This window comes from Canis aureus, chromosome 5, assembly GCF_053574225.1.
Source record: "Canis aureus isolate CA01 chromosome 5, VMU_Caureus_v.1.0, whole genome shotgun sequence".
NCBI classification, from domain to species: Eukaryota; Metazoa; Chordata; class Mammalia; order Carnivora; family Canidae; genus Canis; species Canis aureus.
In genome coordinates this window covers 76,493,619-76,516,639 of record NC_135615.1, presented here as the reverse complement: position 1 = coordinate 76,516,639, position 23,021 = coordinate 76,493,619, and the positions used below count along the sequence as shown (strand labels likewise).

The following is a 23,021-nucleotide window of genomic DNA, read 5'->3' as shown; positions in this document are numbered from 1 at the left end:
GGAGTAGAGAGTGACCACGTGCAAGAATTCTGTCCCAATGTTAAAAAACTTTTATTTTAAATACTTTGGGAAGCTCTTTCAGAGCAGTATAAATTAGTGCCTCTCCCAGGGCCCCTGCTCCCCCGTTTGCTTCCGGTGGTCCCGATGCTTCCTGGAGCCTGAAGGGCTCGAGCCCCAACTCCTGCCCAGCACAGTGCTGGGCCTTGTGCCCGGCGGGCTGAGCAGGCCCATCTGGGGCTTGAGGTAGGGAGGCTGAGGCCATGGGTGCCCACCAGAGGCCGGAGAGCAGGCTGTCCTTTGTCTCCTCTACTATGCGTGGCAGGGGAGGGCCTCAGGCCTGGCCACCAAAGCCCGAAGGGTTCTGCTTCTGCCAGCGCCACAGGTCCTCACCTGTGATGGGCAAGTGTGCAGAGGGGCCACGCTGGGATGCAGGGCTCCCACCAGCCCAGGTTGGACATGCTCAGACCCAGTCAGCCCCCTAGCCCCTGACTCCCAGGGGTCGGGGTGGGGGCCGGGGATGGGGCAGAGACTCACACATCCTGTCCAGCCCTAAGACGGCTGTCCAGCCCAGCTCCTTGAGGGCCAGGCTGGGGTTGGCATAACAGGCAGCCACGTCGCCTTCCCGCCGTGCCACCACCTTGTATGGGATCTGCCAGAGATGAAGTGGTCTTAGCTGGCCCTGGCCTCAGCCACCTGGCTGCCCACCAGGCTCAGAAACGCAGGTGCAGGCACCCAGCACCAAGGCAGGCAGAGGAGCCCATCAGGGAGGCTCATGGGAGGGGGGCCCAGGGGGGCAGCTGGCCTACCTCCTGCCCAGAAGCCTTCTTCATGGCCTCGACCATCTGTAGCACTGAGTAGCCCGTGCCGGTGCCCAGGTTGTAGATCTGCCCGGGAGAGGGGGCGGCATTAGAGAGCAGGTTGGACTAACTACCCCCTTGGGACCGCCTCTTCCTCTCCCCCTACCCGACAGCCACACTGCTCCTTCAGCTTCCTCAAGGCCGCGATATGGCCCTTGGCCAGATCCACAACATGGATATAATCCCGGACACCTGCGGAGGAGGTGGTTGGGTGCGGGGGGTGCTCAGCAGAGTCTGTCCGACCCCATTTGGCCCCTGGCTCCCACTCTTGGATCCTCATGGTCCTGGGCTCACCTGTGCCATCCTCTGTGTCGTAGTCATTACCAAAGACATTCAGCACCTCCCGTCGCCCAATTGCCACCTGGGATGGAAGTCAGGTCAGCTCTTCCCAGGCCCTTGGCACCAGCTGTTCCGTTCAGTTCTAGGGCCACCCGTCCCCTGACCCTCCCCTTCTCCCTTACCTGGGAAACATAGGGCATGAGGTTGTTGGGGATGCCCTGGGGATCCTCGCCAATGCAGCCCGAGGCATGGGCGCCTATGGGGTTGAAGTACCGCAGCAGCACTGCGTTCCAGGCCTGTGGGACACAGGTCAGGTGACGCGCTGGCTGTGTCCAGGCTGAATCCAGAGCTCTTTACCCCATGCCCCCTCCATGCCTGGTCTGTGTCCACCCAGTGCTCTGATTGGTGGGCAAGTCCCTACCACTTCTGCCTAGGTGGGCAGTGCTCAGGATCCCACCCTCAGGGTCGTGGGAGGCCTTGAGTCCGTGAGTGGAACCCGGGCTGGGGCAGGGTGGGCCCTTACCTTGTCTGCCTGGCACAGGTCCCGGATCATTTCCTCAATGAAGTACTTGGACTTGCCGTAGGGGTTTGTACAGCCACCTGTGGGGTGGGCCTCATCCAGGGGCAGGTACTGTGGGTTCCCGTACACGGTGGCTGAGCTGCTGAATACCAGGTTCTTCACCCCATGGGCCCTCATGATCTGGCCACCGGCGGTGGGCGGGGGGAGCAGTGTCAGGGGCCTCGGCCTCACACGTCCCTTCCCCCACCCCCCCATGTGAGAGGGGCTGCGGCTTGCAGGTGGGGAGATCGAGGCAGAGATGTAGAGACCGGAATCTAAAATGATACAGCGTGGGCCCCCTGCCTGACCCTCCCCTTCGGGCCCTCATCCACCGTGTCTGGCACACCCGCCTGGTGGGGGCCTCCTGGTGTCTGTGCCTTTGCCGCACGTCCCACCTCCAGCAGTTGGATGCTTCCCGTCAGGTTAACTCTGTAATAATCCAGAGGCTTCTGCACGGACTCTCCCACGGCCTTGAGGCCCGCAAAGTGGATGACTGCCGTAAAGCTGTGCTGCAGGGGCAGAGCCAGGGTCAGAGGTTGTTGCTCTACAGGCCTGGCCCTCGGTAGTGCCCCCTTGCCTGCGGGACCCACCTTCTCGAAGAGACGCTGGAGGGCTGCCTGGTCCAAGATGTCCATCTCCTCAAACTCCACAGAGCGGCCCGTCAGCTCCTGAACCCGCTGCAGGCTCTCCGGCATGGAGCCCTTTCCTGGTTGGGCACGAGGAGGCCATCAAAGGAGGACACGGGTCCTGGGCTCCCAGGGGACGAGGCTGACCCACACCCACAGGTGGAGGCGGGACGCACGGTTCCTTCCATCCCTGCCTGAAGCCCTGGCCCCCGACCCCCGTGCTCACCACGAATGGCATTGTGGAAGTTGTCGATGACCACGGGCGAATAGCCGGCCTCCAGCAGCTCCAGCACCGTGTGGCTGCCGATGTAGCCAGCCCCGCCTGTCACCAGCACCTTCTCTGCCATGGTACCTGGTCCAGAATATAGTGTCGGAGGTGGCCGAGACGGCCTGCTCAGGGCCTCCGTCTAATGTCGGAGGGAGGCAGTAGCGTGTCCTAGTTAATAGGGTGGCTCTGGAATCAGCCCCCATCCGAGTCTGGATACCACCTCTTTCTGGCCTTAGAGCAGTTATCCTCTCCTGGCCTCAGTTTCCATCTCTAGGAGTTGGAGCTTATTGTACAAACATCACGTGGCAGTGAGGATTAAATGAGGGGACCTGAAAAGCCTGTCACGTTACGGGCGGGGAGACCGATGCGCAGGCACCACCGTCAGGCCCAGCGCACCTGGGATTGAGCGAGAGCCCAGGAAGAGGCGCTCTGCTCGCATTCGGGCCTTCGCAGTCCCTCTGCCCTCACTGGTGTGAGCCGCCCAGTGGTGAGGACTTCCTGCTCCGGGCTGCCCCCGACTCCTCTCCCTCAAGAGTCGGCTGGGAGGAAGCAGGAAATACAGCCAACGGCCCCAGGGTGGGGTGCTGTGCCAGGCTGCAGCACCGAGGTCCTGGAGGGGGCCGCACCCTGCAGCGGGGGCCAGGGCCAGCTGGGTCACTGCCCGCTGGGCGCCGGGGATCCCACCCCACCTCAGGCGGCACGCGGCCGGGCGCTGCAGACGTGGCCCTGGCCCCGGCTCCACTGCCAGGTGTGCACCTCCGCCCTGAACAAACTCTGCGGGCTGGGGTGGGGGGGCCGCGGGAGGACTCCGGGCTCCAGACACTGAGGTCTTTCATTCGGCGGGGCTCGGCGGGGCTCGGCGGGGCCCGGCCGGCCGCCTGCCTGCCTCCGGCTGCCTCCCTCTCCCTCGGGCGTCCACTCCCGCCCACTGCACCGAGCGCCGCCGCGCGCCAGGCTCCGGAGCGGGCGCTTCTGCATTATCCTCCTGGATTCCTGACGAGGCAGGTGTGCAGCTGGCGCTTTACCCAGAAGGATACTAAGGTCAGAGAGGGGAGGGAATCTGCCTGAGGACACAGCTGATAGCCGGGAACCAGCCCGCCAGCCTCGCACCGAGCAGCTCGCCCGCCCCCCGCCCCCCGCCGGACTCTGCTCCGGGCGCCGAGGCCGCCCCACCCCCACTCCGCCAGGCGGAAGCCCGCAGAGGGGTCGCGGGGGGACCCCAGGAGGCCGGAAGGCTGGTGAGCCCAGCCTCGCCCCCCACCGGCGGGGTGACCCCTCGGCTGTGGCCGCCCCGGTGTCCCCAGTCTGCAAAATGGAGGGGAGGCGGCGGTGGGCGTCGGGCTGGGATTGGGGCCGTGGCTCTCCGGGTCCGAGCTCGGAGCCCCCGGGTCGGGAATGAATGAACCAGGGCCGCCCCAGCCAGGGCGGCGGGAGCAGGGAGCCGCAGGGCCCGCCCTACTGGGACCCTGCCCAGGACGCAGCCGGGACCCCCGAGGTCCTCCCTCGCTCCCCGCAGCCCACCCGGCCCCTCGCGAGCCCGCCAGGCCTCCCACCCTCCGCCTCCCGAACCTGCTCCGGACCGCGCGCCCCGCGCTGCCTCCAGCGGCGCCGCCTCCCGCGCCCCGGGCCCGGGCCCCTTTAAGAGCCGACGGCCCGCCCGGCCCCGCCCCCTCCCCGCCCCCAAGGAAACGTGTCACCGGGGAGCGCGGGCTACGGGGCGCCGGGAGGACCAAGGGCCGCGGCGTCAGGGCGCCTGCGCGGGCCCCAGGGAGCCGCGGGCCGAGGGCGGGGCGGACCAGCCCGGCTCCGCGCGCACCGCCTCCCCCCGAGCCTTGCGTGTCCGCCGAGCCCGTTCGGAGGCAGGCTCTGGGAGGGCTGGTTTGCGGCCCCCGCGCCCGGCCGGGTTGGCGCGGAGGCCCGGGGGATGGCGCTGCGGCCTGCGCTCGGCTCCGCCCGGGCCGCCGTGCCCGCACCTGCCCGCCAGACCCGGCCACAAGATGAGGAGCTTCTGTCGGGAGGGAAGGTGGGGCACAGTCGTGGCCTCCTGCGTGAGCAGCCACAGCGCAGCAGAAGCGGCGGACGGACCGACGGCAGCGCCCCCGCCCGCGCCCCCACCTGTCAGGGTGTCCTGGCCACGCCCGAGCCGGCCCGCAGCCGCTGGTGTCCAGGAATGAATGCGGGGCTCGGGCGGGGAAATGGAGATCGCGTGTACATGCCCCTCCGGAACGCCACGCTGTAGCCCCCCCGTGCACACACACCTGCACAACAGCAGTACCGCATGCTTCCGTGTCATCAGACCTTTAATTACATAAGCTGTGTTCAAACATCATGTTCAGAGGGGACATTTTCCAAAGACGCTTGGAAGGGTTGGCAGGTGGTCAGCAGAGCAGCTCAGCCCTCAAGCCCTTCCGCAAAGGCCCTCTGCCAGCCTGGGAACAACTCCTCCAGGCCCCTGTGCTCTCCGGACTCCGCGATAGCCCCAGGGCCACAGCAGGGTCAGGCTGTGTAGCTAGCTGACCGACTTCACCCAGAGATGAGGCCTCAGCACCAGGGAACTTGGTTCCAGGGAGCCCCCAGGCGCTCAGGCTTCTGACTCTGACCAGGGTCTGGCAGGGAGGGCCTGGGGCCAAGCAGCTCCTGTCCCTTACCTCCCACCTCCCCTCTGCAGGTGAGACCTAGGTGCAGACCTGCCAGGCAGGTGCCTGCTCCTGTTCATTTCATTCCCATGTGCCCTTTCCCGAATCATTCATGTGTGCCCCTATTCCCACAGAGTCCCCCAAAGGGATTCACAGTTTACAGGCAGCCTGAGCCACTTTGGAACTGGTTTTTCTGTTCAGGGCTTGGCAGATAAAGGTTCCAGCTTCCAGGAGCTTCTGGAGGTTCACACCCTTTGAGAAACAACGCACTAGGTCATGACATGCCTGCAACGCCCAGGGAAATATCAGACGACAGAAAACCGTGATACTGAGAGTACAGGTCCCTCTTATGCCGGGACTGCCCCTGCCTGCAAGGCCCAGCCTCCTGCCGTCTGGGGTTACCCATGGGACTCTCCTTGTAGAAGATGCCTTAGTCTGTGGATTGGTGTCCGGTGCTGCCACCAGGGAGCGCAGGGGTCTCGACAGTCTTGTTCAGTCCCCATCTCCAGAGCCCTGCACAGGACCTGGCCTGCAGTCGTCGACAAGTGTGTACTGAAGTAGTGAAGACTGCCAGGCAGCATGGATTGGGAGGTGGGGAGGACACACTACCTGAAAGGGCCACCCTGAAAACCAGTCCGTGACAGGAGCTCACAGGTGCGTCCGTTGTCCTACCTAGTCCTCACTACAGGCCCACAAGAGGTGCTGTCAGCATTCCTGTTTCTTAGGCCCACAGAGGTGAAGCCCTTTGTTAAGTCACACAGCCTGTCAATGGCAGGACTAGGGTTTAAACCAAGTTCCACCTGGTCCCAAAGTTCAGAAGCAATACGGCTTCCAACCACCGAGGGCCCTCACCGACTCTGACAGAGCTCTGGGGAGGGCCATCTCCTTCTCCAGCCCTCATTCTACATGGAACAAAGATCCAGAGGGAAGGGACTCAGGTCATGGATGTGGCCCTTTCCCTACACCTTGGTGCCTCTCTGTTACCTGGTAACTGCCCTATCACCAAAAAAAAACCTAAACAAAACCATCAGCTCTGTCCTCTGGCTTCAGGGATGGTTCCAGTCAGTTCGGGGCTGTCGCCACTAGGGGGCAGGCGCGCTTACCGTGTGAATGCCCAAGCCAGACAGCATGTAGACAAGGTCCTCAGTGGCCAAGTTTCCAGATGCCCCCCGTGCATAGGGACAGCCTCCAAGTCCTGCCACGGAAGAGTCCACCACGCTCACTCCCATCTGGAAACACAAGGATGGTGAAATATGGGTGTCATTGTGGGGCTCAGAACCTACAAAGCTGTTCCTCGGCAAAACTCCCAATCAACTCCCTGAAATTCCAACAAGTTCTTTACTTTGGCTAAGGATTCTGTTAATGTTTCTCTTTTTAGTTCAACAGTGTCCATCTTTTTTGTGGACACCGGTTCCTCTGCCAGGGTATCTTCCCTCATTCCTTCCATGCTCAACTCCTCACCCTGAGAGGTCTCCTCAGGCCCTTCCGGATCACAAACTCAAAGGAAGTGCCTCCCACAGCTGAGATTTATTTCAGACCCCTGTTGTTTACTGTGACTCCTTTACCCACTCCACCACCCCCGCCGAGGCTGCTCTCACTTCAGGTCGGGTCTCTAAGCCCAGGGGGCTTATCCCATTTCCCTGGGTCTGCACCAGCCATTCTCCCTATGACTGTTCCTCTTTCTCCTCCCCCATCAGACCTTAACCTGGACAGCTACAATGGAGAAACCAAACCCAAAAAGTTACCGAATCACGTGGCTTAGAGACCTGAGCCTCCAGGAGGTAAGAGAAAGAAGAAGAAAAAAAAAAAACCCACTAAGAAATAAAAAAGGAAAAACACCAACCAAGAAACAAATATGGCCCAGGATTGCTTTAGCGAACCTAAAGACAACAGGCCAGACTTCAACCAGTGTGACAGCAAGGTCAGACCCAAGACACAGACCCAGCCTGTGGTCAGACACTCAGAACTTTCCTTCTAAGGGGTGGCCAGCCCACAAGAACAAACCTTAAAGGAAACCCAATCTGAAGCCTCAGTTCAATCTTTGGGAACAGCATGAAAGGCTCCCCTGGAGTGACCTCTGCCTGCCTCTCCACTTCCCGTCTCCTTGCAGGGGCTCCCCACGTGCATGTGCACAGTCACCGTACTCACTAGGCGGAGGTGTGCATCCTCCCCCAAGCCCCACCTCAGCCTTATAGCACAGGGCTGTCAGCTTCCTGCTTCCCTTTTCCAACTGCTTAACTTCCTCACACCCTCCAAGCCTCATTCAGGTCTCTTCTGGCAAATGTTCTCCGACCTCCCCTGCTGGGATGCAGGCCTTCCTTGGCCCTGTGCTTCCTCCCTGCACGTGATCTGTCAGAACGCATGGGGATTATCACGAAACTCCCTTGCCTGTCTTCCCTAACACACTCTCATAGGCCAGGGTCACATGTCTGTGTCCACCGTGGCCGGCCCAGGGCCTGGCACACACCTATGCATGAACGCTCGCTGAAAGAACACATGAACCTAGCTGTCCTGCCACTAAGCCCTTTAGGAGAGTGGACTCATGTCCTGAATACCTGCAAGGCCATCAAGGTGTTGGCCAGGGCCTGGCCATAGGTGTCATGGCAGTGGACAGCCAGAGCAGACACAGGAACCTCGTGCATGACCGCAGACAGCATGTCCTTCATAACCCCTGGGGTTCCCACACCAATGGTGTCCCCCAGGGAGATCTCATAGCAGCCCATTGAGTATATCTTCTTGGCGACCTGGGGAGGCAAGCAAGCACTTGGAGGATATCGGATTCTTCGGACCTCAGACACAGGGGTCCTGGGCCTGTGTAGAACATCGCCCTGTTTGAAACCCCAAATTCCTGTCAGATCATGGGCTCCTTACGACTGAGTGGGAACTATATTCCCCAATCTACTCACTAGAAAGCAGAGACGTGAGGGCACAGAGCTGATCACTGGAGCGGCCCTGCACTGCAGCCCCATGACGTCCTCCTGCCCTCTCCTGCTGCTGTGCCTTGGACCTCGTTCCACTCTTACTGCCCCTACACAGTGTCAGAGCCAAGTCCTGGAATCAGTAAGTTCACCTAAGACCTATGATTTCGTGGGTCTGAGGTGCTAGATATATATTTTTAATAGAAGTACATAACTGTTTCAACTTTTAGCTCATCTGCAAATCCCGAAAGTCACTGAATAACCAGTGCAGCATATGCCCCACTTGAGGGGATGCTGCCTCCACAATGAGCTGCCAGAGAAGGTGCAGGGTGTGACAGGGCCAGGGACACAGGTGACACTCAATGGAGATGTGCTGGGTAGATGGAACAGTGAGTCCCTCAGTGCCCAGGCAGCCGACTGAGGACAGCCGGTGGAGGCAGAGGCTGCAGCAAAGGAGCAGGCTCTGGAGCAGCAGACACTAGGGTACCAGCCCAGTGCAGCGGCTCCCTGGCTGTGGGGCACTGGCAAAGGGCTGATCCTTTTGGAGCTTCCACTGCTTCTTCTGAGAGCCGAGAGTTGTGGTGAGCCTCTGTGGGGAGGCAATGAGGACTGAGGACTGGTGGGACAGGAGGGGAGGCAGAGACGGGAGCGCAGTCAGCACCATGTTCTCCTTGCTGCTACCCCGTGTGCAGGAAGAGCAGGTGGGTTTGGAGGTAAAGTGGGGGTTGAGACCTAGAGTCACCATCTGCAAGCCATGTGGCAAATTATTTAATCTGCTACCTTGCTTTAGAAATGGAGTAGCATTAACACCACCAAATTTGCAGGGTGACACTGACAATCAAGCAGCGTAAGCTCTGGGGTTGCTCAAACTCAGTTCCCACGGTGCGCTCTCCAGTGCTGACCTGGTCACAGCTCAGAGGACTCGGAGGCCATGGCCCCTCCGACCACCGCAAGGAACCGCAGGGAGCCAGGGTAAGGAGCCCTTCCTCAGATCACCTCAACTATCACCTGCCATGGACCAGACTGGAAACCAAATCAGAGGCTTTCAGGCTGGGGCAGAGGGGAAGGCTTCAGAGGCATCAGGCCAAGCTGGGAGGCGGGACTCCAGGAGCAGGTGCTGGGCTGCGCTCCCAGAGGCTCTTAGTGAAGGAGCGGGAGAAGGAATGACATCAGTGACCCACCATGAAAGGGTGGCGAGGGGAAGCTCAGGGGCAGGCAAGGTAGACAACCCACAGAAAACCCCCACCCCAACATACACACACCTCAACTACTTTAGCCGGGGAGATCTTGCCTTCATAGGGGCATCCAAGCACACAGGAGACATACCTGTGGGAGGACAGAGGAGGGATGGTGTCAGTGCCCCTGAGCTCCCCAGCAGGGCTGACGCAGGGTAGCTGTTTGACACAGACACACATCCCTGAAGTAGGGCAGGTCAAATGCCTGGGGGAAAGGCCAAGTCAATACTGCGGAGCCAGAACGAAGGGAATGCCGCATAATGCCAGGAGGGGGCAGTGGAGAGCAAGGGCAGGGCAGGGGGGGGGGCGCTATTAGGCCGCTAGCTCCAGAAGCAGGGGTGGCCTGAGAAGTGAAGCCAGGGAAGGCAAAGTGAGGAGGCACCTGAGCCGAATGGTAGTGAGATAAAGCAGAACATGTGCCACAAGGGCAGCTGGGGCCTCTGCTCACAGGAATGGATCAAGGACAGATGAAACCCAAGAAGGAACAAAAGGGCTGGGTTGGCCTGGGGCCAAGGATCAGCTGCTCCAGTGGACTGCCCAAGGATTCACACACTCATTTATTCAACTGATATTTACTGAGTTGCCCACTATGTGCCAGGCACCAGGTCACGCAGTGAACAAGAGGGACAAGGTCCCTATCCTCACGGAGGTGATTTCCAGTTAGGGAGAGAGCCGATAAAAGAGCAACCAAAGGGAAGGGTGCGATGATCTCAGAGTAATGCGCAATGAAGGGAAGAATAGGGGATGTGGCAGGAGCAACTAGGGGAGGTTGACAGGAGCCGGGGTGACCCAGGAAGGCCTCAGAGGCCGTGATGTGGGAGCTGAGGAGGGGAACAGGTGGTGGGAGAGTCCCTGGAAGAGCATTCCAGGCAGAGAGAGAACAGTGCAGAGGCCCTGGGTGTGCTCAAGCCACAGAACGAAGGGCAGAGGCACAGAGAGCCAGAGGCAGAGCAGCACAGCCTGTGGCTGGACCACTGGGCACGGGCCTGATCACCGCAACTTGCAAGCTGTGGGAAGGAGTCTGGATGTCTGGGTCCTGGTGGGCTTCTGTTCCTACCTGCTCTGCTGGAGCTAAGGCCCCCACTGAAGCCTCTCAGAGTCTACAAACTGCTCTGCCTGTGAGAGGCATCACACATGTAATTTCAGGCTCAAAGATCTCAGGGTGTTTTCTCAAACTTCTTTCTGCCCCTTGTACTCCAATCATTGCTGAACAAGGACAAGGGAGATGATGAGGAATAAGCACAGGCTTGGGAGTCAGGATCATGAGAGGCCCCTGCTTCCCCACGCACCCACCTAGCCATCCACCCTCACTTCCTGAGTGTCCCGGCCCTGTGATGTGGGAAGGAGCCCACCAGGAACACTGGTGTGTGGGCTCTGCCCTCGTGGGGTGCATGGTCTAGAGGGGGCAGGAGGCAGGGGAGAAGCCAACATGCAGTCCAGGGGGCCAGGAGAGCCTGACAAGAGGCACCACACCAGCTGACAGAGAAAGCTCCCTGGAGAAGCTGACCTCCCCATGGGGATCTGAAGGATGAGCAGGAGTTAGTGCAAATAGGATATAGGAGCAAGACAGTGCTGAGTCTATGGAAAGCACGTGCAAAGGCCCAGAGGTGAGAGAGTGGGAGCATGTGACACAAGGAACAAAGTTCCAGTCAAGCTGGAATGCAGTGTGCTGAGGAGTTGGGGCTGGAAAGTGAGGAACAGTGAATGAGGAGGCTGCAGAGAAAGGCAGGGTCTTATAAACAGGTTGAAAAGCCCGAAGTTGGGGGGTCATTGACAAGTTTTTAACCAGGGAGTGAGATGATCAGATGTGCACTTCTGAAAGAGCACTCTGGCTGCAGTGTGGACAGTGGGTCAGCCTTCCTGAGCCAGCTGTCATCTGGAAGCAAGGACAGCCCTCCCTGCTGGGAGACTGTGAGGTCACAGTTAAATAACAAGCTGGATAACACCTGGCACTCCTGCCATTAAAGATGTGACGTTGGAGACCTAGAGGCCAAGGGGGCTCTTTAGACATGCGTGAAGAGGAGGTGGTGGAGCTGGGATTCATCTGGCCTCCACAAACCCCAGTTAGTGTCCAGTCCTGCTGGATTCCTCTGGTGAACTGACCCCAAAACCAAATTTGGAGAAAGCACCTGCCAGGATTTGACCACAGCTGCTTGAGGAAAGATGTGGAGTGTGGGCAGCGTGCGGCCCGGATGAGGAGTTTGTAGGGGGAGGGTGGCTGGAGTCAGAGCCTGGCCCCCTTCCAGAATGGTACTGAGGGAAAGGCAGTCTTGACTCACCCACGCACAGGGATACCAGCGGCCTGAGCTGCCCTGAAGATGTCGTCGGACCTCTGTAAACACTCATCAATGGAGCAATTGGTGTTTTTCTTGGTGAACTGCTCCGAGGCAGCTGCAAAGATGGTCACCTCCTTCGCTCCAGCAGCAACCTGCCAACAGCACGGTGAATTCCTTTCAGCCTTCCTCTCTTTGAGGAACACCAGCGTGGCAAAGCCCTTTTCTTACAGCGAATTTTATAATACACAAGTACTGTGGGCTCAACTATGTCCTCCTCAAAAAAGATCTGTAGGAGTCCCAATCCCAGCACCTCAGAATGTGGCCTTATCTGGAAATAGGGTGGGTGTAGAAATTGTTAGTTAAAATGAGGTCACAGCGGTCCTGACTCCAACATGAGGGGCGTCCTTCTAAGACGGAGGCCACGTGAAGACACATGCAGAGGGGAAGGCCAGTGAAGATGGAGGCGGGAATGGGAATGAGGTATACAAGCCAAGGAACGCCAAGGACTGCCAATCTTTACCGAAGCTATGGGAGCCATGGAACAGATTGGTCCTCCTGGCCCTCAGAAGGAACCCAGCCCTACCAACACGTTTTAGACTTCTTGCCTCCAGTGTTGTGAAATAATACATTTCTGTTGTTTTAAGCCACCTAGCTTTTTCTTATGGAAATTAACACAGTGAATTATATCTCCATTAAAGAAACAGCATCACCCTTGGCCTTCCCCCAAAGACCAGCACTGCTGCCATCATCACCCTGGACATCACTCTTAAGAACAGCTTTCTGCCTAAATTCAGAATCAGAATCCCTAATGATGTTCTTGTCCAACCCTCTAAGAAAGAAGGCAGATACTAGCAACCTCTGTGGGGAGTGTGAGCACCTTCTTTAAAGAGGAATGGATAATAACAACAGGAGCTAATGCTTTTTTTTTTTTTTATGGAGCTAATACTTATTAAGTGCTTCCCTTCTCCCAGGCTCTTGGCAAGTAACGCAGGTGCATCGTATCCTCTGAAATCCTCCCAGCACTAGGTACTATGATCAGCTCTAACTTACAGGCAGAGTCTGAGGCTCAGGGAGGTTAAGTAGCTGGTTAAGATCGGAGAGCTGAGGGTGTGAGGACCAGGACTGCCTTAGGTCTCTCTGACAGTGCTCATCATTACTTCAGACAAACAGCCCAGGACAGGGACTAGGGCCCATCGACAAGACAGGGACCAATGCCATCAATCTCATTTCAGGGACCTCTGCCATCAAGTTTCTTACCGCTGCCTGGAAGCCTTTGATATTTGGGGTTAGGACTGGGTAGTTGATGCCAGGGAATTTCTGGATGCCCTTCAAGACTTCAGCACAGTCAGCCATCTGGGAGCCAAAGGAGACATGGCCACGTCACTGCCAAGGCAGGCAGAGAGCTCAGGTAGAGAAAACATTTTTTTGTTTTGTCTCGTTTTTATGAGAGAGAGAGCTCGCAAACACGCGTGCACAGACAGGGTGAGGGGCAGAGGGAGAAACAGACTGCCTGCTGAGCAGGGACCCGGATGTGGGGCTCCGGGATCATGACCTGAGCTGAAGGCAGATGCTTTCTGCCTGAGCCACCCAGGCGCCCTGAGAAAACATTTTTATCACAAAATCTGTTGTCCAGAACCATTGGAGAATGAGTCCTCTTGCAGAGGTGTGTCTCCCCCGTGCTTTTTTTTTTTTTTTTAAGATTTTATTTTATTCATTCTTCAGAGACACAGAGAGAGAGGCAGAGACACAGGCGGAAGGAGAAGCAGCCTCCATGCAGGGAGCCCGACGTGGGACCTGATCCTGGGCCTCCAGGATCACGCCCTGGGACGAAGGCGGAGCCAAACCGCTGAGCCACTGGGGTTGCCCTCCCCAGTGCTTTTACTATCTATTTGACCGCTGATGGGCCAGAAGGCTCTCTGGTGCCAGTAAGTCCCTCAATTTCTCTCTTTGGCTAATCCTGCCAGCTTCACATAAGCAGTAACAACACTGGCAGCCACTTCCTGAGAATGACTCTGTGTTACTTAACACTCAGCTGAAACAGGATCTTTCTTCCCACATGATTGTTTCTATGAAAGAGCTGTTGTCTGTCTTTCCCTTTTACAAACCAGACACCACATCTCTAGACAGGGCTAGAGATTCCAGACTTCCAGAGCCAGAAGAGGCCCGAGAGGTAACCCTCAGTCCGGAGAGGGAAAGACCTCAAGGTCCCCAAGTGAGCCGGGGGCAAAGCCAAGACAGGAGCCATGCCTCCTGCCTTCCAGGTGATGTTCTTCTGCTGTACCATGCTACTAGAAGTCACCTGAGACCAAGCCAGAGATCTGGAGACCTCTGTTCCCAACCTCTCCTTACTTCCAGAGCAAGTGCAAAACCTCACCTCTTTCATCTGAGAAATGCTTATTACTGAGGGCTGGGGCTCACCTGGGGAACCCACTTGGGGGACACAAAGCTGGTGGCTTCTATAACAGGGAGTCCTGCTTCTGAAAGCATGTCTATCAGCTTGATTTTTGTAGAAGTAGATACAATATTCTGTAATGGAGAGAGAAATGCCAGAAAAGACAGGTTAGCAACGATGGGAATAAAATGGTCTTAGATACAGTGCCTGGTAGTTCAAAGCTCTGCTACAGCATGCACTTCACTATCTCGGCTTCCAAACATGAACACGAATTCACACATAATCCTTGCCAGATAGCATTTTGCAGTGGAGGCAGCTTCTCGTCTGAAAAGGAGTTAATATTTACATGGAAACAATATTTTTCTATCATAAAAGTTTTTTCTTAACTGTTAATTTATGACCCCATCATAAACAAATTGAGAGCAATGTGCCATGGCCTGAAAGGGCAGAGAGGACTAACCCCCTGTCTGGGTCTTATGAGATGAGGCCCCCAAAGTATCACACTGTCCCCCTTACTGTCTCCTAACTGGCACAGGACTTTGTCCTCACATGATTGACCTATTGCTTCTTTCTATCCCTCCCCTACCATGCCTAGCTGCTCGCCAGATTCTATGGATCCCTCTTTCCAAATCTATCATTCTCCCCTATCTACTACGGCATGGTCTCACTCTAGTAATTCATCCCACACAGGAATCTTTCTAAAACAGTCTCCATTGTTTCACTCTCCTCAAAAGCCTTCCATGGCTCCCTAGTGCTTACAGTATCAGGTAAAAAAAAATTCCAAGAACTGCAAGTCCTTCTCACCAGGCCCTTCCATCCCAACCCTCTCAATCTTTCTCCCATTCCTTTACCTTAATCCATCCCAAAAGTAATTTCTGAGAATTTTCCATGTTTCAGGGATTGTGCTAGGTGCTAGGGATACAGCAGTAAGCAGAACAGACATGATTCTGCTCTCACAGAACTTACAGTTTATTGTTATCAATAAGCTCTAGTATAGCTAGACTTTCCAAAAAATAAAATAAAAAGCTTCTCTTGATCGTACATGATTGAAAAAAAAATCATGTACAATTATTTCAGAAAATGTGCCCCAAACAAAAGAAAATCCTTAAAATCTCCCAGAATAACACTAGTAATGCTGTGATAATGTGACATTCTAGATTTGTGTAGTCCAGTACATTAGACACTAGCCATGTGGTTATTTAAATTTGCATTAACTTAAATAACATAAAAACAAAGTTTCAGTTCCCCGACCACACTAGCCATATTTTAAGTGCTCAATAGCCACTTGTCCAGAACAGCTCACATCTAAAATGTTTCCATCTTCACAGCAAGTGCTACTGAACAGCACTGTTCTAGATCCTTTTCTAGACAGATGTTCCCACAGATATATAAAGTCTCTTTACACAAAAAATAAAATTAATGAAGATGTATCTTATTTTATAATCTGCTTCAGTCACTTAACATAGTCTTCTATTAGTAACAGCTTCCTAATCCATTTTATGAAATCATTAAAGTTATCTGGACTAAAATAAATAAATAAATAAAGTATCTGGACTTTCTCCACACTGAGCACTGAGGTGGTTTCCAACTGTTTCATTATGAGGCTGTGAGGAACATCTCTAAGGCTAAGTCTTTGCAGGTGGCCTTCATGATGTTCTTTGGATGAGTCCCCTTACATGGAACTAGAATTACCAGTTGAGAGGCATGCCCTCACACTCCCCTTACTCTCCTGCAGCCTTTACCATCTGCACTGTTCCATGAAGCCTTGAGATGGACCCAGGGACACCATACTTTTTGCTCTGCCATTTTAGATTGCTTTACTATCATGCGCCTGCCTGGCCTCCCTGACTTTGCTCTGTATTGGGTGGGGTGATCATATCTTGCATAACTCCGTCCATCCCTGCTGTGCCCTCCACAGGCAACTCTTGCTGCTCAAAAAACCTCTTTTGGTTGATTTCTATCTTTACCTTTTCATTCTGTAGTCCATCTCGGGCACCAACTTCCACAATTTTCACTTGCTTTGGAAAAGTACCCAGAGAAAAGGTGCTGACCTGCGGTTTAAAAGAGGAAACAAGAGGTAACAGTAGGAGATTGTCACAATTCTCCAAGGCGACAAATCTAAAAGAACGGATCCACCTTCACTGAGACAAGAAGCAGTATTTCTCACTGTAAACACTATGTACTCTCACATTTGGTTTGTTTTAGAAGGAAGAAAAAAAAGAACCAAAGTATTTCACTGAGGAATGGGCAAGAGAATCATGCTCCCAGTACCGGCCCATTTCCAACTGCCTGTCTGCTAGCTGAACATTTCAGTTGTTTCTTTCACAAACCCGTTTGTACCTCCTAAACTTAGAAGTCCCCAAATAGAACTGTTCAAATTCTAAAGCCCTGTCTGGCTTCATGCTTTCTCAGTAAAAAGCAACACATGCATTCTAATGCTTAAGCCAGAAACCAGATTCATCACCTTACCCGACTCACTATGGGCTATAAGGTTCTTATCACTTGGTTCCTGCTGATCTCAGTGAACTCATGACTTGTTTCTACTGTCTCACATCCCCCAGTGAGCTCCTTACTTGTCCTCACTTGAGCCTCCCTGAGTGGGGTCCCTATACTGCAGCCCTAAAGGCCTTCCTCCCTCTCAGGGGTCACTGCTCCCTCTGCCCAGAATCCTCTTCACCTGGCTCTTCCACATCTGACTCCTTCTCACTTTTCAGCCAGACAGGCTTCCTCTGACTGCCCTTTGTAAAGCTGCCAATCCCCTGACCCTCAATATTTTCTATTTCAAAACTCTAATTCCTGGGACGCCTGGGTGGCTCAGTTGGTTAAGCGTGTCTCTCTCTCTCTCTCTCTTTTTTAAGATTTTATTTATTCATGAGAGACACAGAGAGGCAGAGAAGCAGGCTCCATGCAGGGAGCCCAATGTGGGACTCGATCCCAGGACTCCAGGATCACGCCCTGGGCCGAAGGCAGGTGCTCAACCGCTGAGCCACCCAGGTGTCCCAGCATCTGACTCTTGATTTCGGCTCAGGTCGTGATCTCAGGGTGGTGAGTCTGAGCCCCACACTGCGCTCCACGCTGGGCATGGAGCATGCTTGAGATTCTCTCTCCCTCTCCCTCTGTCCCTACCCTTAAAGAAAACCTCTAAGTCCTTCAGAGCACTAACAATAATGAGAATAAGCTCTATGAGACTTTGTCTTGACCTCTGTTCCATCCTTTGTGTGTGACCTTGTGCTTGGCACAAACCAGGCACTCACTCATTAAAGTCACCGAAACAATAAATGCGGGAAGGGCATAGCTGCCCTGAGGGGAGGGCATTTCCCAGGTATGGGGAGGAGTAGTTAGCCTTGGACTCTGTGGGGTTTGGGGATGGAGGAGGACTTGTTCTGTTACAGTCATAGGCTGGGTGATGATGAGGAGTGGGTCTGAGGAGAGAGGACACCAAAAATTGAACACAGTAAAAAAGGCTTTGAGTCTCCTCCATTTAAAGTCTGCCTCAGGGACACCTGGGTGGCTCAGCGGTTGAGCACCTGCCTTAGGCTCAGAGCATGATCCCGGAGTTCTGGGATTAAGTCCCACATCGGCCTCCCTGCATGGAGCCTGCTTCTCCCTCTGACTGTGTCTCTACCTCTCTGTCTCACATGAATAAGTAAATAAAATCTTATATAAAAAAAAATTAAAGTCTGCCCCAAATCTGCCCTTCCTTACCACCAAACAATATGAGACTTCTTTTCCCTCTTTTCTTCTGTTCTTCTTAATACTGTAACTCTTCAAATTAACTCTGATTTACCAGATTTAATCTGGGTAAACCCAACTGCAATGGGGCAAGGGGAGAAGTGCACTGGGTGACCTGGTAAGGATCCCAAACTCCTGAAACCCTTGAGGAAGGAAACATTCCGGGCTATGAATCAGCTGGAACTTAAAACAATTCACCTGAACTGGCCTCGCTTTCAGTCAGGAAAACTTCCTAGAGACTAAGGTGATGAGCCACTGAATTTCATGAAGTCAACAGGCTAGGTTGGAAGGTCCCTGAAAGTTGGATGTCACTACCACAGGGGTGTTCCTATACTGGTACATTGCCCTAAGTTGATCCCACTGGAATGGAAGCTGCATGAGGCACGGACTTGGTTTTATCTGTTGCTATAATTCCAAGGCCCTGGGACATAACAGGGGTTTGGAGGATAACTGTTGGATGTTGTTGAAAGCAAGCAAGACCTGCCTCCAAGTTCCTTTTACTAGAACAGGACACACTTAATTCCACTTCCTTCCCCATAACAACTCTTCACATAATAATAAAACAATAATTCACATTAATTCAGCATTTAATATTGGTCAGGCACTTAGAAGAGCTTTTTACATATAAACCCATATCAGGGATCCCTGGGTGGCGCAGCGGTTTGGCGCCTGCCTTTGGCCCGGGGCGTGATCCTGGAGACCCGGGATCGAATCCCACGTCGGGCTCCCGGCGCATGGAGCCTGCTTCTCTCTCTGCCTCTCTCTCTCTCTGTGTGACTATCATAAATAAATAAAAATTTAAAAAAAAATCCATATCATCCTCTCAATAACCTTATTAGGTAGGAACAATTACAATCTCCATTTTACTGTGAAAAACATGAAGCCCAGAGATTAAGCAACCTTCCCAAGGTCACATATGGTTAGCTGGTCACAATCATTATCTGAACCTGGCATTGTAGATCTACAGCCCTGGTTTTTAACCTGTAAACCACCTTCCTGTCCCATTCTTCTCTGGTCTTGGTTAAACACCTAGTTTATTCCCTCTGTACAGCTCAGCTCTGTGGTTAGATGATCTCCTCTAACCACAAAAGTCCTAGGCCAGGCCTCCTGAGTTACAGCGTACCTCTACCAACAGCTAATACCAACTGAAGTCCAGTGCAAACTTCAGGATCAGTACCTTGTTTAGTCCCTACATGGCAGGGGCTATCATTATCTCAACTTCATATAGGAAGAAATAGCCTCAGAAAGATGATGAAAATCACACAGCTAGCAAGTGAAGAAGTCTGACCTTGAACCATCTGTTTCTGATACCAAGCCTATGCTCGTAAACCCACAGAGGGCCTAGGACCACCACCTCATTAAACCCAGAATTTTTTCAAAGCACATAATCATCACCATCTCGTGTAATTTTTTTGGTTTTTCAAGTTGGAAATACCATCTTTATTTTACACCTTAACAACTGGCAGGTGGCCTAGTAGCCATTAAAGTGGTTTTCTGAAGGGCCCACGGCTACGACAGTGTCAGTTCCCCCACCACACGTTTGTAACTCCTACTTTTCTCACTCCTTCTACACTTAAAGCAAAAATAACGCCAATGATTTATCACTTACTGTGAGCTAAACCAATGTCAGATGCTTTACCTACGTTTCCCTTCCTCTCCAGAGAACCCTGGGGCAATGTTTACCTGTGTCATACATGAGAAAACGGAGGTTCAGAGAGCAAGTAATCGTCATTCAACCTAGAAAGTGGCAGCACCACTGGAAGACCCACAGCTTCAGCTGTAGCCCAAACAATTTCTTCAACCCTGAGGAACCAGCTCTGCTACACTTCCCCTGACTCCCTGAGCAGGGGCGGGGGTAAACACCGGGCCCCACGCCCGAAGGACCATTCCAGGGGAGTCGCACACGGCCCGACGCGGCCCCAGTCCTCCCTGGCGCTGCCGTAGCTCTCCCAGTGTCCCCCAGGCACAACACCGGCTGGAAACGCAGGCGGAGGCGGAGGGGGGGGCGGGGACCTTGCTTTTTTCCACTCGGAACTGGAAGATTATTCGTGATTTTCACTACAAAGGAGCTTGGAGAGTTCGGAAGCTCAGAGCGAGAAGGCGCCAGGGTGGCCGGGAAGAGCCTTGGACGGAATGGGGACACCTGGGATGGCGCCCCAGGTCTCTACGACCCGGGCAAGTCGTTCCCCATCTCTAGGCCTCAGTCTCCCCGTGCCCCTCAAGGGATCTGCGCGGGACAAAGGATCCAAGACTCCAAGGCCCTCCCGACTGTGGCGTGAGGAGCTGTCCGGCTTGGCCTCTCAGAGAGCAGCCGCCACGGGCCGGGGCCCCGACCCCGACCGTCACGGTGCCCGCAGGGCCGCCCCTCGGCGGGCCGGGGCACTTACAGCCCGGAGAGACGCCAAGCCCACCAGTCTCCGCGGCACCACCTTCCTCATGGCCGCCATCTTGGCCCAGCTTCCCCCGCGCGCCTCCGCTGAGCCCCACGTGACCGGTGACCGCCGACCGCCGAGGGGGCGTGTCCTCGCCCTTAGGGCGGGGCTTCTGGGGCGGTGTGATGACGTCAACGCGGGCTCTGTTTTCCAGCTTCCGGGTTTTGATTCTTTCTGGCAAGTTCTTCCTTCCCCCTCACGTTTTTCCTGAGTGCTTCCTACTTGCCATGGCAAAGTGAGGCTAGGACTGTGAAGATAAAGATAATCGAAGGATTTAGAGTCTGCGCGTTGTGGGAAGACAGATACTGATAGTCACACAAATAGTTGTATAATTAGTACCTTTTGCAATAGTAAGATGAAATTTGCCCTGCACTGTTCTGAGTTCTTCGCAAATGTTGACTCTTCCATCACCATCTCCAGGATTCAAATGCAGGCAGTGGACGGGAGGGAGAGAGAGAGAGAGAGAGCGCACAAGTGAGCGAGAAGCATCCTTGATTTCATACTTTGAGAATAAGTAAGATTTATCCAGGTGAAGAGGGCACGAGAAAAGCTTTCCAGAGAGTAAAGCAAATGCAAAGACCCCGAGGCAAAGAAATGGAAGGCTTAGAGCAGTGTTTTACAAAATCCATGTTGTTCTCCATCAATTGGTCGTAGCAATCAAGTGGGTGCCAACTTTCTAAGAAAAATAAAAACTATTGGAGTGTATTGCATAAGTAGTAAAGCTAAGAATTGCTTTGCAAATCTTTTGTTGTGATATATTCCAACCAGGTTGCAATGTAAAATAAATTTCTTACTGTAGGCTGCAATTAGAAATGTTTGGGGATCCCTGGGTGGCGCAGCGGTTTGGCGCCTGCCTTTGGCCCAGGGCGCGATCCTGGAGACCCGGGATCGAATCCCACCGCGGGCTCCCGGTGCATGGAGCCTGCTTCTCCCTCTGCCTATGTCTCTGCCTCTCTCTCTCTCTCTCTCTCTCTCTCTCTCTGTGACTATCATAAATGAATAAAAAAAAAAGAAATGTTTGAAAAAAAACATTTAGAAAGATGGAAAGAAGGCCTGAATGACTGCAGAGCAGTGAGGGAGCCGGGATGAACTTACTAAGATGTATTGACTGGGAACATAACAGTGACCTTGGAGAACACGTCAACAGCTATCCTAATAGCAATGCATTTGATGGGTTTTAAGCAGAGAGAGATGATCAAATTTGCATTTTGTGAACAGTCATTGTGGCTACTGGGTGGGTGGATAGCCAAGTGGTAAGTGCACTGACAGGCATTTTCAGGGGAGGTGTAGAAGGCACCGTTCCTGCCTTCTGAGGCCTCAGGTTTTAGCTAAGGAGAGAACAAGACCTGAGAAGTGTTTTGTTATGCATTTGCCACACCAACAGTTTCCTCCATCATAACAGAGCAGTACTCACCGAATTCTCAAATCTGCAGCTAGAGGACTGAACATGACCCAAAACTATAGCGTGGCATTTGTTTTAAAATACTTATGTATGATTTTCATGACTATAATGACATATTTATTTTTGTGCACTGAATTGCGCACTGAAAACTACAAACTATTCCTGAAATTAGACAGGAATAAGGGTGGCTCACTTGGTTAAGCATCTGCCTTTGACTCAGGTCATGATCTCCGAGTCCTGGGATAAAGCCCCGAATCAGACTCCCTGCTCACTGGGGAGTCTGGAATCTGCCTCCCTCTCTCCCTCTGCTCCTCCTCCCTGCTCATGCCTGTGCTCGCACTTATCTCTCTGTTAAATAAATAAATAAACCTTTAAAAAAATAAAGAAGAAATAGATGGAAAGGTATTCCATCTACATGAACTGGGAGACAATATTAAGATGTCAGTACTATCCAAAGTTTGGATCTGCAAATTCACGTGCAATCCCCAATGATATTTTTTGCAGAAATAGAAAAATCCAACCTAAAATTAATGTGGAACCTCAAGGGACCTGAATAGCTAAAGTAATCTTGAAAAAGAAGAACAGGGATCCCTGGGTGGCGCAGCGGTTTAGCGCCTGCCTTTGGCCCAGGGCGCGATCCTGGAGATCCGGGATCGAGTCCCACGTCGGGCTCCCGGTGCATGGAGCCTGCTTCTCCCTCTGCCTGTGTCTCTGCCTCTCTCTCTCTCACTGTGTGCCTATCATGAATAAATAAAAATTAAAAAAAAATCATTTCAAAAAAAAAAAAAGAACAAATTTGGAGGACTAACATTTTCTGATTTCAAAACTTAGTATATTAATAATATAATAATATTATTATAATTAATATAATATAGCATTATATAATAATATAATATTAAAAATATTAATAAAATAATAAAAACAGTGTGGTATAAGCACAAAAGGAATACATATAGATCAATAGAATACACTAGAATAGAGAACCCAGAAATAAACCCTTGCATATATGGTCAAATAATTTTCAAAAAGGATGCCAAGACCATTCAATGGGGAAAGGACAGCCTTTTCAATAAATGATGCGGGGAAGATTAGAGATCCACATACAAAAGAATGAAATTGGACCCTTACCTGACACTACATACAAATGGATCAAAGACCTAAATGTAAAAGCTAACACTCTAAAACTCTTTGAAAACAACATGGGGGATAAACTTTATGACATTGGATTTGCCAATGATTTCTTGAATTTGACACCAAAATCACAGACAACAAAAGGAAAGACAGATAAATTGGACTTCATCATGTTTGGGCATCAAAGAATGCTACTATCAAGAATAAAATCGGGGGATCCCTGGGTGGCGCAGCGGTTTGGCACCTGCCTTTGGCCCAGGGCGCGATCCTGGAGACCC

General features: G+C 53.3%; 2 protein-coding genes and 1 long non-coding RNA gene across 11 annotated transcripts; 1 reads left to right on the top strand and 2 right to left on the bottom strand.

Moving 5' to 3' along the window:
- Window positions 1-27: 27 nt before the first annotated feature.
- GALE (UDP-galactose-4-epimerase) lies at window positions 28-4,723 on the bottom strand. 2 transcript variants are annotated; one of them, XM_077899150.1, is made up of 11 exons: window positions 4,705-4,723; window positions 2,548-2,673; window positions 2,286-2,401; window positions 2,091-2,204; window positions 1,660-1,836; window positions 1,319-1,432; window positions 1,152-1,218; window positions 964-1,049; window positions 807-884; window positions 535-649; window positions 28-390 (listed from the first exon to the last, which is right to left on the bottom strand). In XM_077899150.1, exons 2-11 carry the CDS (start codon window positions 2,666-2,668, stop codon window positions 332-334), a joined length of 1,047 nt encoding a protein of 348 aa, XP_077755276.1. In that variant the 5' UTR covers window positions 2,669-2,673; window positions 4,705-4,723; the 3' UTR covers window positions 28-331. The 2 variants fall into 2 exon arrangements, with proteins under 2 accessions (XP_077755276.1, XP_077755278.1); XM_077899152.1 differs by lacking the exon at window positions 4,705-4,723 and adding an exon at window positions 4,159-4,259.
- On the top strand, window positions 4,419-22,958 carry LOC144314703 (uncharacterized). Of its 6 annotated transcripts, none has more exons than XR_013380569.1 (6): window positions 4,427-6,828; window positions 6,923-7,006; window positions 8,135-8,285; window positions 8,968-9,115; window positions 12,887-13,062; window positions 19,440-22,958. It is a non-coding gene; the product is annotated as an uncharacterized LOC144314703 (long non-coding RNA). The 6 variants fall into 6 exon arrangements; XR_013380566.1 differs by having other exon boundaries at window positions 4,428-6,163; XR_013380568.1 differs by having other exon boundaries at window positions 4,428-6,212.
- On the bottom strand, window positions 4,872-20,323 carry HMGCL (3-hydroxy-3-methylglutaryl-CoA lyase). Of its 3 annotated transcripts, XM_077899155.1 has the most exons (10): window positions 20,166-20,228; window positions 19,388-19,461; window positions 16,014-16,097; window positions 14,073-14,180; window positions 12,912-13,007; window positions 11,658-11,806; window positions 9,406-9,469; window positions 7,781-7,969; window positions 6,329-6,454; window positions 4,872-5,477 (listed from the first exon to the last, which is right to left on the bottom strand). In XM_077899155.1, exons 4-10 carry the CDS (start codon window positions 14,139-14,141, stop codon window positions 5,376-5,378), a joined length of 795 nt encoding a protein of 264 aa, XP_077755281.1. In that variant the 5' UTR covers window positions 14,142-14,180; window positions 16,014-16,097; window positions 19,388-19,461; window positions 20,166-20,228; the 3' UTR covers window positions 4,872-5,375. The 3 variants fall into 3 exon arrangements, with proteins under 3 accessions (XP_077755281.1, XP_077755279.1, XP_077755280.1); XM_077899153.1 differs by lacking the exon at window positions 19,388-19,461 and having other exon boundaries at window positions 20,166-20,323; XM_077899154.1 differs by lacking the exons at window positions 19,388-19,461; window positions 20,166-20,228 and adding an exon at window positions 19,462-20,128.
- Window positions 22,959-23,021: the final 63 nt, after the last annotated feature.

Coding starts and splice junctions, on each gene's coding strand:
- GALE (XM_077899150.1), bottom strand. CDS start 2,668: ATGGCAGAGAAGGTGCTGGTGACAGGCGGGGCTGGCTACATCGGCAGC. Junction 1,050..1,151: donor CGACACAGAGGATGGCACAG/GTGAGCCCAGGA, acceptor CCTCCTCCGCAG/GTGTCCGGGATTATATCCAT. Junction 391..534: donor CTTAGGGCTGGACAGGATGT/GTGAGTCTCTGC, acceptor TGCCCATCACAG/GTGAGGACCTGTGGCGCTGG.
- HMGCL (XM_077899153.1), bottom strand. CDS start 20,225: ATGGCGGCCATGAGGAAGGTGGTGCCGCGGAGACTGGTGGGCTTGGCG. Junction 13,008..14,072: donor CCCCCAAGTGGGTTCCCCAG/GTGAGCCCCAGC, acceptor TTTGGCTCCCAG/ATGGCTGACTGTGCTGAAGT. Junction 9,470..11,657: donor GCTGGTATCCCTGTGCGTGG/GTGAGTCAAGAC, acceptor GTCCTCCCACAG/GTATGTCTCCTGTGTGCTTG.